Raw genomic sequence first — 15,717 nt, forward strand, 5'->3', positions numbered from 1 at the left:
AACCACTCGCGAAACTGTCTGGAAATCCCAACTTGCTTAATATATGTCATATACAGTTATCGTTTCATCAGTAACTTTTTCAAATATATGTTGCCATTTTTTATAGGAAGGGTGCCCTAAACAAGGTCATTACTGCTGTTCTGCTTGGCAAGATTTCTTTTTTTTTCATTTTTATAGATTTAACCCAAGCTCAGCTCAGAATAAGGACGGATGTTTCAACACAATGATTTTTGTGGATATGTAGATACTTGATTCATCACGGCTGAGCTCATAGAACAAAAAACAAAGACCGTCTTGGAATAGGACAATTCTTTTCCACTTTTGCTATCAATAATAGTTTAATATCTAATCATTATGTCTCCTGTATATCTATACTTAAACAAACTACAATTGATGGATGATAACGTACTTTTGTTTCCATTCACAAATTGCACAACAACCATCCTTAAAATTGCTATCATCATTCCGGGAACACTGTGAAATTGTCAGTTGGCCTGATGACTGTCATTATCTTCCAATCCTCCAAGCAACACTTGAAAACATGAATATGGGTGAATGTACCATCTGCTACGAAGTGCTACACTGACACATTGTCATTGGCATCATTGTCATAAAAACATAATCATTAAATTATCTAACAAAGGCCTAAATATAAACAAAACCACCATCATCATCACAACCAAAGTCAGTATCACAGAAATCATATTAACTGCCATCAAGTGATTATCATCTCATTGGCTTTCATCAATAGCTTATAAACTGACCATTCTCATTATCAATTTTATCACAAAATGACATTTTGAAGAAGAAGCAATATCATCCCAATACAATGGCATCACCACACTTATTGTTATCATTTTCAGCACACACATGTACTCATCATGTTAGTCCTCACTGTTGGCATCTTCATTATCAATTTGCACAATAAATACAACCATCATCGATATTACTGTCGTTAATAATCACTGCTGAATAACAATTGCATCACAAATTACACCCTTATCATTGACTTCACATTCATTCCATCGGTACAATCATGACTAACAACACTGAAAGACATTCATAACATCTAATCCTCAGACATTAGAATCATCATCACTGTTATCACCAGTACTGCCAACACTGATTGACATCACTGCCATCACCATCATAATCACCATAATCTGTACTTCCTCATACTGAAGACATTTTTCAGTTACCTCCACCAAACTCCTCACTATTACAATCACTATCACCATCACAACTACCATTCAAATACTCTGCTAACATCACCACCACCATCATCACCATCTGCATCATCATCATTGCCATGGCAACCCCTCCTACCTCTCCTCAGCAGCATGGATCTGCAGGGGGCTGGTCCCGAGGATGTTCACACCGTCGTTGTAGAGCGGCAGGGCAAGATTGTTTGGGATCTGTCCGCCAACGGAGATGATCATACCGGTGCAGCCCTGCAGAGTATACAAGTGAATATCAAGAGGCATCAGGTGAAGAGCAAATGCTGTGCTATTTGATGGTGCTGTAGTACAGTAGTTTGCATGTCATGTTATCAATTCAGAAGTCCTGGGTTCAAGTCTCTAACACAGCACTTGCATAAAAAGAGCAGGACACTCTGGGTCTAGAGCAATTACCTTGGACCCTTCCCCTTCCCCTGGCCCTAATACTAATCCTAATCCTAATCCTAAACCTGAACCTAATCCTAACCCTAACTCCTACTCCTAACCCTAAACCTAACCCTAACCATAACCCTAATCTTTACTCTAACGTTACCACTAACCAGTATTTAGCCAGGGGGTAATTGCCCTCTGGGGGTTATTGCCCGGATACGGGACACTCTGTCTGCAATGAATCCTCACTAGCAAGGCGAGTTAATGGGTACCAAGTAGGACCCAAGGATGTTATTGTTGTAGGGTTTAGCATTTGTGCCCCAGGAAAAAGCAACATCATTGGAATGATCTAAGGGAGTAGAAAAAGTATGCCGCTGGTGAAAATTGATTAAAGAAAAGAGCAGATATAAGTTATATATAAAACATTTTGAGAATGTGGTGGAGATATGCTACCAAGAACTAATGAATGGATAAATGAAATTACTGTAACCATTATTACTTTATGCAGTAGTGCATATCAAAACAGCCCTTAAAGGGACTGTACAGTACTGGTTGAGGTGGGGATTCATGTTTTGAACATTCTTAAGTGAGATAATGAGAAACCTCTTATGAAATATGAAAGCGCAAGCAATTTTAAGGAGGATTCAACGTTTATTTGATGAAACTTGGTTTTCAAATGGCTAACATATCCAAAAAAGTGATAATAATAAAAGGCGACAGGCCACGCCTTTTATTAGGATCTCTTTGTTTCACCTTCTTTTTGGATATCTTAGCCATTTCAAAACTGATTTTCATCAAATAAACTTTTGATACCCCTTAGAATTGCATGCTCTTTGACATCTCATAGAGTGGTTTCTGAATATCTCGCAAAACGTTAAAAGCTAAAACCTCACCTCTACCAGAACTGTACACACCCTTTAAATAAAGACTTCACTGTCAGCTGCAGTTGTTTTTAATACCTCGTGCTGATAGATGTCCAGTACTCTTTCTCGGGACAGCTCATCGAAGTAGAGCCGGTCACACTCGTCAAAGTCCGTGCTGACCGTTTCTGGGTTATGGTTGACCATCACCGTCTTGCGTCCCATCTCACGCAGCGACCGTATGCTGGACACGGCACACCAGTCAAACTCAACACTACTCCCTGGATAGACGTACAGTGGGGAACGGGAGGTGGAATGAGATCGGGTACCTATATCCCTTTTTTTTCTTGCATATCATTGCAGCACAGTTTATAGGTCTTCGTTCACCATGACTACTGCCCTCATAGTCAATTTGCGCTTGTACTTTTTACCAATAGATTTCCTGTTTATGACTGTTTTACTTATTTTAAGTTAGCCATTAAACTACAATTGCAACTGATTGACAAATTGCCCTACATCAATATAAATAAGTACTGAACTGATATGTGTTTTTTAGTAGTAGCAATGACAAAAAATCATGAGCGTATTACGGCTACCACTAAAACGCTGATCAATTCAGTGCTTATTTATGCCGATGTAGGGCAATTCGTCAATCAGTTGCAATGAAAACGTCTCAACGGAAGAATTTCATGAATTTGAATAAACTATAATTCCATTAATGCAGCAGCTAGCTTGAAGTTACAAGCCCTTGGGAGCCTCTAATTATCAAGTTTAATTTTCAAGTTTCTGTGCAGCCATCGCTGGATGAGAAGACTATATTAATACAGTTCATGACAATACATATTTGTAATGTATGTACAACACTGAAAGAAAATTAAAACTAGTGTTTGTTTTTTATAAGAAAAGCACACATACCATCAACTTGTTACTGACATGCACTGTATTTTGAGGATAACATTATTCCACCTGCTTTCTGACAGAGGTAAGTCAAGTGCTCTTTCATCATGCTAGAAAAGCAAAACTATGTTGAATTTTCTTTGTTTACTTTATATCATTCATATATTCATAACGTTATGAAGTGTAGTGGTCTTTTCATCTAGGGACGGCTGCATTGAACCTTTGAAAATTCAGTTACTTTCGAATGGATTGTCCGATTGTCCTCAAACTATCGCTGACATGTTCTTTTAATATTGCTGCATTCACGCAATCCACATATATTGGGGTTTCATTTCCCTTTAACTCTATTTATGAAGTCCATCGAAGATAGGTCTAATATTCCATCCTCACCAATGTGATACGGTCCACAACCAAGAACCATTGTTCCTCTGTCATCAAAGGACAGATCATGCTCCTGCAGTTGTCATAAATGACAAAATGAGGAGAAAAAACATCTTCTGTTTCAAAAAGTTACGATAACTTTGAAATAGAAAGTATTTATACATTACTTTGAATTGCTAACCGTACAAAGGTTACAGAGATTCAATGCCCTTCTTGTATAATCATAGTCAAATGGTTGCAATGGTTGCAATGGTTGCAATAGTCACAATCGTTCATATTGCTGTGAAGACAAGAAACATCTCTAATAAGGGACAAATCATACTGTATTTCTTTCTACATGTAACATTCATGTGTATCTTATCCATGGATCTCAGAAGTTCTGTCCGATTTGATTAATTCACATGGAGTAAACAGCATTCAAACTAGTGAGTTCTATACTTTGCACAAACGATATTATGGGAATCCTTGTTGTAACGGGCTTGAAATTTTCTCCATGTCATAAATATCTTGTTATATCAGGGCTAAATACAAGAGCACATTAAAGGAATGGACCTGCAAATTTTGGTAATAATGTAGAAATGCACATCCATCGGATACCTACCATTCCCTTAAATGATTTGTCCATGAAATTTCTTATGGCTATCAGACATGCTTAGATGGACTTTATCAGACGGTTTCAGTGCCACGGACGGTTTCATGGAATTTGAAAGTCAATTAAGGAAGGAAGTACAAAATTCCGGATTCCAGCTGAAAAGTGCAGCGAACGTGCCCAGCAGCCAGGCCCCATGCGTAGTTCACAGCATACTAGTACTCGTGAAATTGGTACATTAGCACGGCGGAGGGGCTTTCTTCCACTGTATAATACTCATGAATGCTGCCCCACCAAACGGTGTTTTCACGACATTGATACAGTGGCAGGGCCGATTTCCACAGGCTGCACAGCATAGCATCTTTTGTCCTCCTGTTTTTTTCTTCGGTCTTCAACTTTTTAGTCTCTGAGCGACTCCCTACTGTCCCTCAACTAATCTAATGGCCAATTTAATCATAAATACACCTGTACAACCCTAACCTAACCCTAAACCCTAACTCTAACCTAGCCTTGCTTGCTAACGGAAGGGTGCACGCGCACTGCGGTGACTGGGGCCGATTTCACGATTTTGCCCAGTTCACGAGTGGCATAATTCCGAACTCCGATTTCTCTCTTTATTTTCCTTTTTCAACTTTTCAAATTCCACAAAAATACTCTCATATGGTTCATTTGAGCACCTCCAACAGGTGCACAACATTCAATCGACATACGGCGAAGAAACCGGTAGGTGTGCATTTCTACATGATTATCGCTATTAGGTATTATACAAATGATGCACAGGATAGAGTGCATTAGTGGAGGCGTATAGTGCACTCGAGGGTATTTACAATTGTGAAACATGCACGAGGCAAAGCCGAGTGCATGTTGCACTACATTGTAAATACCCGAGAGTGAGCTATACGCCTCCACTAACGCCACGAAATAATCCTGTGCATCATTTGTTTTATAAAATGGGTCGAAAATTTGAAAACTAACAGCATTTTTCAGCGTTTTTCACGTACCTTTGTGGGTCAAGACGTCCGAAGATGTTTGTCCCAAACATTTACGCATGTCGCACTCGGAAATCCCGCACATACAGTATAAGTATGATGGGGGGGTTGGGTTTCCGGACACTTAAGTTCCCGCATGAAAACTTACTTATTTTACATAGAATATGCACCCTTTACCTTAAAGACTTGATATAGACTCCTCATATAGGCCTACTAGACAACATACTCTGAAAACGGCGTGAGAATTAACCTGCTAAATCGTTGGATTTGCCCTTCAAAGTGACTGCATGTACACGTCCGGTCACACAACGCTTGTCTACTGTACACTGTACGTATGATACGTACGCCACACATGTGTTATGCACAAGGGAAGAAAGGCCGGCCAGCAGTCCGAACTAGAAGTTGTTTACAGGATTGACAGCGCGTATGTGTATGCATGCAATTCAAAGGAGCCGCCGCGCGCACAGACGATCGGCAATAGGATTTAACACGCAGTGCAATGGGACTGAGTAACCAAAGCACACGTGACTCATTTCAGCGCTTCCTATTGGCTACATTCTTGAACCCATTTTATAACTCACAATATCTGATCTTATTGTAACAATGTCTTATTGCACTTCCTGGAAAGGAGTATTTATGCCATACAGGAACAAATGAGATATTTTTCATGATGCTAACACCATGATTACACTTTAAAAAAAAAAAGACTAATTGTGCCATTTTGTCCCATTTTTGTATAATCATACTCACCATGCCATTGTACGTGCAGTAAAGATAGTTGGTCTTGGCTGGATATTCCGCTGCCATGGTATCAATCTAACAAGATGGAATCAGTTAAAAACATCTTAGACTACTGACCTTGTATCAACAGACACATACAAGACTGTTGACAAGAGGACTGGAAAATTAATCAAAGGTTTGCCATTCTTATTAGGTCTTGATAAAATTCACAGGGTGATACTATGCCATGGGAAGGTTGACCAAACTTGCATATATTTTGGAATACCAGTAATGAATTGTGCACATCTTTTTCACTAAACTCCATGGTAGTACACATCCAGCTAAAGAATTTCAATGGAAGTTGCATGTTATTGACAAGTATATGCTTGGATGCACTTGTACAATTGTATGCTGATGGGTATTCTATTCTACTTATAGCACGACTGCACTATTCGTGGTTTTTTTAAGTACCCCTGGTGGGGAGCGACTGAGGATTGATTTCCATTACGACCTCCTCCTGTCCCTCCATTATTGGGTCTTTAAACTCCTTATGATGAGCATGCAATTAAAGGCAGTCTTCTCATTCATAAAGCCACTGAGTGGTGTGTTCAAGTACAGTATGAGCACATTGCATCCTCAAATATTACTTCGTGTCATGACTTCATTGACATTTGGTTCATGTACCCACTAGCATGCATCATGGGCTGTGTAATTGTTACATTGGGGTTGGTTTATCTGTTAATTTCCAGACAGGTCTGGGACAGGGGAAATCATTGCATTTGAGTGCCACGAAAGCAGCTTGGCAAATTTAGAGCAACATTAACTGTACATCGGCACACACAATTCGTCTTCAGACACAACAGACTGAGGTTAAAGATTTTTGATGATTGATTGTTGCAAAAATTAAATTTCTGTGAACGAACAGAAAAAAATTGTCAACTTCCATGACACACATCGCAATGCAAAAATCAATCCAGCACTTTTCTTCTTTTTTTTTCTTTTCATTTTATAAATTCAAATGAAATTGGTTTTCTCATTGTGATCCAAAAACGAATTAACCCCCGTGTACGAACGAGGCTTAATAAGGTGTTTTCACTCCCCCACCTGCTTCACCCAGGGGAAGATGTCGTGAGACAGTCGCAGCTTGCGTGCCTCCGTCTCGCTGACCCCGATGTTCCTGCCGATCTGGAGGTCGGAGAATCCCGCCTCCTTGGCCTCCACCAGGTTTTCACGGGGCACTGTCTCCCTGGAGACCAAAACAAAAAGGAGGAGGGAAGGGGGAGGAGGGGTAAACATTAGGTTTGGATCTATGGTACAACTATGGCACAAATATCAACTGTACATATAAACATATCAGAATTAGCTTGGCTATTAAAACCTACAGATTTCTATGAAGAGAAGAGATTTGGGGGAAGATCATAAAGGAATGGTAGCTGACTCAGCCTTGAAAGAAGACTAAGCTGATGATAATCTACACAGTACTCACACAGAGAAATTCTGGAGGTTGGAGCTGATGTGCATGATTCTGTCCAGCTTGTGGAGGAACCACTTGTCTATGGCCGTCAGGTCGTGGATCTTGTCCACAGAAAATCCAGCTTTCATGGCCTGGAAAGGAACAAAGACAGTTTGAAAACATAGGAAGTCATGTTTTGGTCAAATGGCCTGGGTTTATCTTCTGGTTTGGTTTGGTTTAGTTTGGTTTATTTCTGCATTTTCTTTCTCCAAATACAATAGTCTTCTCATCTAGCTACCGCTGCATCAAAACTTTAAAAATTCATAACTTTTGAGCAGATTGTCTGATTTTCCTCAAACTTTGCTGGTGTGTTCTACTTATATTGCCGCATTCACTCAATGGACAAAGATATTTAGGTTTCACTCTCCTTTAAATTCTACCAGTCCCCTGCCCCAGCCCAATGATTGAGAACTCAGTGACATCCTAAGAAATCATCTACACTGATTAGGTACTGAGTAATGGCTCTATTCATGGTTTGAGGGTGGTCAGAACAGAAGCATTTCTTCTATTTTCTGTAACAAAAAATACAACTAAACGTGTGAACAAAATGTTATAATATACACAAGTTCTGGACTCTTCCATAAGGCTTTACTGTGATTATCTTCAATGTTTTCATTTACCTGGGCAACAGCGTAGATGCGGTTGCTTGAGGGCACCCTAAGCTCATCCTCAAGGGAGCCCTTCAGTGATTTGCCATTGGGGAGGTTAGGACTGAAGCCCTCGATAGACGGGTGGATCATCCGTAGGGCTTTCTGGAGACTCTCCTCAAAGGTGCGTCCAATCGCCATCACCTAGTCAGATATTATTCATGCTGAGACATTAGCATCGTTTTTCTTGAAGATATGGCATAGCAAAGAATATTGTTCTAAACTTGTAAACTTTTATCTGCAACTGACTAACAAGAATCACTGACTTGTAAGCATTGTAAAACTAGGCCATTTGAAGGAGAGCATAGTAATTACACCTTACAAAATATTGATGCTTCGGGGCAAAGGCTATCAAGACTTTATCTGCAACGCCAATGTTTGAATGAATCACTTAGATCTTATCTGCTTTATTCCACTTTCAGCAGAGTGAAAAGAAACACAAGGAAAAGAAATATTTCATCTGCAAGCATTCGAAATTACAACAGCATAATAATCTATATCAGGCAAAGAGCAGTAGTATCAGCTAGAATTTAAAGCACCTATACCTCATATCCCATCAGCAACATATGCTACTAAGTAAATAATATTGACAGTCATCGGCACTGTCTGTGCTGGATTCACTTCCATGTCACACAAACCAATGCAATATTCTGAAGTCTCATCAAAGCTTTTTCCCACATGGGGTACTTAGTTGAAAGAGAGAAAAAAAATAAGAGAGATATATAATAAAGTCAAATTGCTCCACTATCTGGAATTTACCTTTTTTTAGGGGCCGGGGATGGAAGGGGAGGGGAGGGAAGGGGAGTGGGAGGGAAGGGGAGGGAAGTTGGTGGGGAGGGACAGAGCAAGAGGCCTCTTGTCCATGTGGATATGGATGTAACAAAGATATGGCTACCATCAAAGTCAAGCTTTTGGTTAAGATGGTGGTATACTGCATTTCTATGTAATAATTTGATGTAATCATTCATGATTTTATTGTTTATGTTAAGTACTACAATTGATTCATACTGTATGAATTTGTATGTGTAGTATCATTTTTAATGTAAGATTATCCTTTAAAGATTTCTCTGTAATGTTATATGTTTGGGTGAAAAACAGAGAAACAAAATGAAATCAAAATCAAATGAAGGCACACACCTCCCCGACACTTTTCATGGCACTGCCAATCTGGTTTGAGGTGCCGTGGAACCGGTCCAGGTCCCAGCGGGGGATCTTGGTCACAATGTAGTCCATGCTGGGCTCGAAGCAGGCCGTGGTGGACTGGGTGGTGGCGTTCTTGATATCTGGCAACGATACACCCAGTGCCAACTTGGCTGCTATGAAAGCCAAGGGGTATCTGGAAAAGATGGCAGCACATTCAAGCAATTAAAAGAGATGCAGAGCTTCCAACATAAAACTCAATGTATGGGACTGTAGACAGCATTGCCCACAATTCACGAAAAGAGCTGTGCAGGTGCAGTAAAAGTAAAAAATTCAAATTGATTTTCAAATCATAATAGGTAAGATGATGTTTTAAATGTTTTTTTTAAAGTATCTTTTTATGTTTTCCTACTCCTCAATCTTTGCTCTTCTTTTTTTTTCCCCACTATTTTCAATCAGAACAAAATTACGCTGGAGGTACCGTATACACCGAATATTTTCCAAGGTTTTTATTCTTGCGAATCTCATGAGTCACATGCTATTCGCAGATTTAAAGGCACACGAAAATACTGACTATGATCCCAACATGAATGTGATGTGCACACATGCATTTTTCCACTCATTACTGTACTCCAAGATCGCAAATTTAACCACTCGCAAAATCGTCGGGAAGTCCCGATTCATAAAAAATACACTCACTAAATATATGGCTTTTACTGTAACTCTCCCCCTAAGAGAACTCACCCCGTTGCCTTGGAAGCCAGGGCAGAGCTCCGTGAGAGGCGAGCGTTGACCTCGATGATGCAGTATTCCAGGGAGGACGGGTGGAGGGCGTACTGGATGTTGCACTCCCCGACGATGCCGAGATGGCGCACACACTTGATGGCGGTGGTGCGCAGAAGGTGGTACTCCTGGTTGGAGAGAGTCTGACTGGGGGCCACAACGATGGAATCACCTGGTATTGGGGAGAGGAGGAAGCGGGGAGGGGCATGGTCAAAGGTATGACCACACTCAAAGACTACAACTACTGTATACGCCGTTATTTTCGCGAGGGTTTTATTTTCGCGAATTTCGCGAGCTTCGGGCTGATCGCGAAATTAAAGACACGCGAAAATATTACCCCGTCATACCTTATGTGCAAATTGATGACAAAATGCATCCAACCCTGGCCGGACCAGAACACGGCTGAATTACATCGGCTAGTACGTACACATACTATATTACTAGTACGTACGCTACGGTGCGACCAAAGAGGTTCTACAAAAACCTCTTTGGGTGCAACCGATTGTGGAAGTGCAGTACGATGCTAAACGTGCATTAAAGTGTGCAATCTCTGTGCTACGTTACCCTACGCGAACGAACACCGGCTCGACGTGGTTGGGTACACGGGTGAGGCCTAGGGATACATGTAGCCCGACCAGACGCCATGTGCGCAGGGCTGTGCAGACGCCATGCGCAGCTAGGTGTAGCTAGCGCGACACTACGTGTACAGCGACAGGGCCGTGTATATAGTATGCATGTAAAACTTTCGCTGGCGCTAGCGCAGCTCTGAAACTTTGTTATCTATTTGTTGCAACATTTGGTAGGTACTGAGTACTTGTGAATGCCGTAATTGTTTCATTTTATAAATTTTCTACTCTGTCGCTTCTATTTTCATATTTTTTGGAAGTCACAATGCAAATGGAAAAACATTACGAGTACGTTGGCAAGTGTTTGAACGTGTTTCTCAGGCTTGGCAGTAGACCCTACTACTACTATCAGTCGCGAATTTAACAACACGCGAAAATGCCACTGATACCATGATTCGCGAAAATATCTGTATGCGAAAATATTGGCGTATACAGTATCCCACTTTTGGTAGGAAATCTCTCAATTTGAGGTCTTTTTCTCAAAATCTCCAACTCTCCCAAATGAGTTTGAATTTCTCCCGCACTAGCTTTTTGTTTCCAGATCAAGACATATTTTCTCTCACTTAAAATTTGGCTTTCTCTTGCATAAATTCAGTTTTGTCAATGATGTTTAAAATATGAATAAGATAATACCAGAGAGTATCTTAACCCTAGAGCTTCCATACCTAATGATTTACAATGTCAGGAAAAGAAAGTTGACTCTCCTAATGCTGTTTTTTCATATCTTGACACCCCCCTCCCTTTACCTGTGTGTACTCCAAGGGGGTCAAAGTTCTCCATGTTGCAAACCGTCACACAGTTGTCAGCCGCGTCTCGGACCACCTCATACTCCACCTCTTTCCATCCCAGCAGCGACTTCTCAATTAGCAGCTGATTGGACAGCGCCAGACCCTGCATAGGAAAGGATAGCATCCATGGTAACATCACCTCATGACCATGAAGAAAGGACACCAAATCTACGAACAATCACCACCTCCCCCCCCCCAAAAAAAAAATAAATAAATAAATAAATAAATAAATAAGTAAATAAATAAATACATAAATAAATAAAAATTAAAAAATAAATAAATTAATTAATTAATTAAAAGAGAAAAAAAATCATAATGATCAGGGTGGTCCACAACTTGATATTTGAACATGTTGCAAGCTCAGAATTTGAGAATATTGCAGAAATTGTATGTGCGCACATCATGAGCACATGGTACGCAATATTTCGCAGCTGATGTACAGTGTACCTTTGTGCTGCTTACATTCAATATTCTCTATCTTATTTTGCACACATATATCTTAGTACCAGGTAGTTTGATGTCCCTAATGCTTTGCACATGTTTTTCGCATATTTGAATACATTTTATTTTGAGCTGGCGCAAATTCTTGAGGATGTTGCACAACATGTTGCTGGCTTTTGAGGATGTTACACAAGAGTTGAGGATTTTCATTGTTTTTTTAGCAGTTTTTAATCACAAATGTCTGAACTTAACATGAATGGAGTTAGCTCATTTGAGATAAAAGTCTTCATTTATTGAATTAAAAGCAATTTCCAGAATTACTTCAAATTCCTCTTCTACAAAAGAAGCACACATCATAGTTAGCCAGACTGCCTACCCTGCAGTAAACTGAGTGTTTCTCACCTGCCGTGCTATGTCCAGCAGTTTTGCCTCATTCTCTGCAACCCCTGACCCCAGGCCTCCGAGTGCGTATGCTGCCCTCACCATCACAGGGTAGCCAATCTTTTCTGCCGCGGCAACTGCATCAGGCACCTGCATCACATGTGTTGGCACAGCACAGGACAAAAAGAGCCCATACTTTAGAATATGCATCATTTACCCACACAAAACACTGAAGATGACTAATGCACATCTTATTTATTTCTTCTGTTAAGAAAATTAGGATAGTAGATTGATATGTCTTGTGGATTTGATATTCATTCAATATTCATCAATGTAAATTATTTAGGACAGTGCAGCAAGACAACATTACAAAGTTCTCGCAGCGCAGAAGAATATATATGCATAGTTTCTGCACTCAATAATGATTCATTATCAATACTGTCCTATCTTTAATTCATCAATCTCAATGGGCAATATAATAACTGAATCAGAGAAATTTTTATAAGAAGAACAAAACGGCAATATTGAGTGTAAAGTCAAGTGGTATAGAACATGAAACATGATTAAAACAGCATTACAAGTGACACTTGAATGAATACTTTGGATGTTGTCGTGTAGTAGTGGGAGTGGAAATTGATTAACTCTTTAGCACTACATTTGACCTTTCTGGATACTGTGCAGAAAAGCATCTACCCTACAGAGTAGCATGTGAAAAGTGGCTCTCTTCTAATATGGAGCTCGTTAATGTCATTGTGTACATACATTCATATTGTCTGAAAAGGAGACTATGGCATCAAGACATAATTACAACATGTAAAACATAATTTACCAAATATTTGCTGGTATGCTGAAATCAATATAAACTAAAAGCATGCAATCATCAATGGCACAGAATAAAGAAATTAGAAAAGGTAGAAAAAAAACCTGATTTGGCATGACCTCCTTTCAGAATCATTACAAAGATTGATGAAAGCTCTGTTCACACTCACCGTTTCCACAGCAACGCTGGGAGCAATCTTTTCATTGATTTCCATGAGTTTGTCATTGAATGTCTGCCTGTCCTCTGTGGCCATAATGGATTCTATGGGAGTACCGAGTACCTGATGGAGGGATTTCAAATGAGGCATTCCTTTGACTTAATGTAAACATTGTTATTTTCACATTGAATGGATCACAAACATTTTCATAGGTTCTTAAATTTGCACCACACAACTGCCTACCTGTACATTTCTAATGGTGAAAACTGATGTACTTCTTCACTGAACAACATGCATACAGATACATGTATGCCTGCATCATGTCTCACACTAAATAATTATTGCCATACAGTGTACATTACGCATTACACAAGCGCACACATTTGAATAGCTGGCACTAGTCACAGTGCACACCACAGCACTGAAGACTGGCCTTGTTTGACCAATCATGACCCTAGTTTAAACCCCAGCCTAACGCCATTTTGCCACTCATGAGCAAGGATTTTAGGAAACAATAAGTGTAGTGATACTGGCGCAGCACGATTTGATCACCGTCCAGGGGACGATGATATCACACAACAGACAGAATGTGACAATAAACAGAAATGTCTTGATGGTATTGCAGGGAAAACAGTTTCAGATCATTTTAAACTAGATAAGCACTCTGAGAGTGCAGACCTCTGCCAAGCAGCTCATTTCCACTACTGGTCTTGATTTCCAAATGAGATCAGTAATTTCCACTCATACATATGCATGCTGAAAATTGCCCAATTTCCCCAGTGTACATGTAGAAGCCTTTTGTTAGTCATCTGCTTCCAGCGGCGTGGCGCCTCGCAGGAGCAAAGCGCGCAATTTAGTGCACATATTCAAACCTCATACATGTGCAGCTTGATCTCTCACGTTGATTGACCTTACCTGCCAAAACATCAAAAATCATTCATAAAATCCATAAAAATTTCCAAATCACTACAAAAATTTCATCATCCATTTCTAGTGTCATTCTCAACCTTTCACATAAGTTTCATCCAAATCCATTTGCAACTTTTGGAGTTATTTTTCACACAAACAAGCAAACAAACAAACGCTGATGAAAACATAACCTCCTTCCTTGGCTGAGGTAACAATTACCTGGACCCCATATTCCTGCAGCACACCCCTCTTGTAGAGCTCCACCCCACAATTGAGGGCTGTTTGGCCTCCCATGGAGAGGAGGATTCCATCTGGCTTTTCACGCTTGATGACGTCGGTGACAAACTCAGGTGTGATCGGGACAAAGTACACATTGTCTGCCTGCTTCTCGCCATATTCGTTGGTCTGGACTGAGGCAATGTTTGGGTTCATCAGCACAGTCTGAATGTTCTCTTCCTGTGGGCAAAGAATGTTGAATTGAATTGAGCTGAGTTGAGCTGAGTTGAGTTGAGTTGAGTCGAGTTGAGTTGAATCAAATTGAATTGAGTTGAGCCACGATAAGCATGTAAGGTTAAGTTTGTTTGTTCATTTTCCATCTGAGGAGGTTCAGTGAGTTCACTCGAGTTGAGTCGAGTGTTGGGTTCAATTGAGTTGATATGAATGGAGATGCGAGTGTCGAGTTGAGCACATTAAGCTGCATTGAGTTTAGTGAGCTGACCCGAGATGAGTCAAGAGTGTTGGGTTAAGTTAAATGAGTTGAGTATAAAGTTGAGTGAGTTTAGTGTGTTACATTGTAAGTTGACTGGATTCATAGGCAAACATAAGTAGGACCAGCTAATCAAGACTCCATCTGAAAGACTTGAGCTTGACTCAAACTTCACTGATGTGATCTACTAATTTTGCTGCATTAACTCGATGCACATGAACCTTTTTAATTAAATTCCATTTCCCTTGAAGCACAAAATGCAGTTTCCCTTGGTTTTAATGACTGGTTCTGCCCCTCAGATTACCAAATTTCTTCTCTCCTCATCCCACAAAACTCACCTTCAGGGCCTTGATGGCTTGAGAGCCCGAGTAATCAAACTCTCCGGCCTGTCCAATGGACAGTCCACCCGACCCCAGGACAAGCACTTTGGAGACGTCCACTCTCTCGACCTTCTTTACGGCTGGACTCATCACTTCCTTGATGTTCTTCATTTTCTTTCCACTACGCACCATGTCCATGAAGGTGTCAAACAAAAACTGTGGATAGAGTTAAATGAGGGGCATGAACAAGTGTTAATTACGATCCAACGTATATGTTAAAGACATGAGACTGACCACTGTAGAATTGCTTAGTATATGAAACCAAAGTACATTATACAACACCTAAAAAGAATGCAGCTATTTGATTGGTCAATTACCTACCACGTGATATTCAGTTAAAAGTCTTTACTCTTGCAATGGAACAAGATTTCAGACTCGGTGAA

At 40.2% G+C, this 15,717-nt stretch overlaps 1 protein-coding gene across 1 annotated transcript in view; it reads right to left on the minus strand.

Annotated features, from left to right (window-relative positions):
* LOC139717001 (carbamoyl-phosphate synthase [ammonia], mitochondrial-like) overlaps positions 1-15,717 on the minus strand; it is an 86,641-nt gene that overhangs the window by 53,740 nt on the left and 17,184 nt on the right. The window contains exons 11-24 of the mRNA XM_071628518.1: positions 15,293-15,490; positions 14,468-14,704; positions 13,352-13,462; positions 12,384-12,512; positions 11,499-11,643; positions 10,088-10,298; positions 9,341-9,539; positions 8,177-8,347; positions 7,530-7,648; positions 7,148-7,289; positions 6,074-6,139; positions 3,755-3,818; positions 2,567-2,748; positions 1,327-1,451 (exon numbers count right to left, since the gene is read on the minus strand). Coding sequence (XP_071484619.1) covers positions 1,327-1,451; positions 2,567-2,748; positions 3,755-3,818; positions 6,074-6,139; positions 7,148-7,289; positions 7,530-7,648; positions 8,177-8,347; positions 9,341-9,539; positions 10,088-10,298; positions 11,499-11,643; positions 12,384-12,512; positions 13,352-13,462; positions 14,468-14,704; positions 15,293-15,490 — 2,099 coding nt within the window. The remainder of the gene's footprint in view (positions 1-1,326; positions 1,452-2,566; positions 2,749-3,754; positions 3,819-6,073; positions 6,140-7,147; positions 7,290-7,529; positions 7,649-8,176; positions 8,348-9,340; positions 9,540-10,087; positions 10,299-11,498; positions 11,644-12,383; positions 12,513-13,351; positions 13,463-14,467; positions 14,705-15,292; positions 15,491-15,717) is intronic.

The sequence above is a fragment of the Diadema antillarum genome, unplaced genomic scaffold (genome assembly GCF_040938485.1).
Source record: "Diadema antillarum isolate AM-2024a unplaced genomic scaffold, OU_Dant_1.0 scf00000071, whole genome shotgun sequence".
In the NCBI taxonomy this organism is placed as follows: Eukaryota; Metazoa; Echinodermata; class Echinoidea; order Diadematoida; family Diadematidae; genus Diadema; species Diadema antillarum.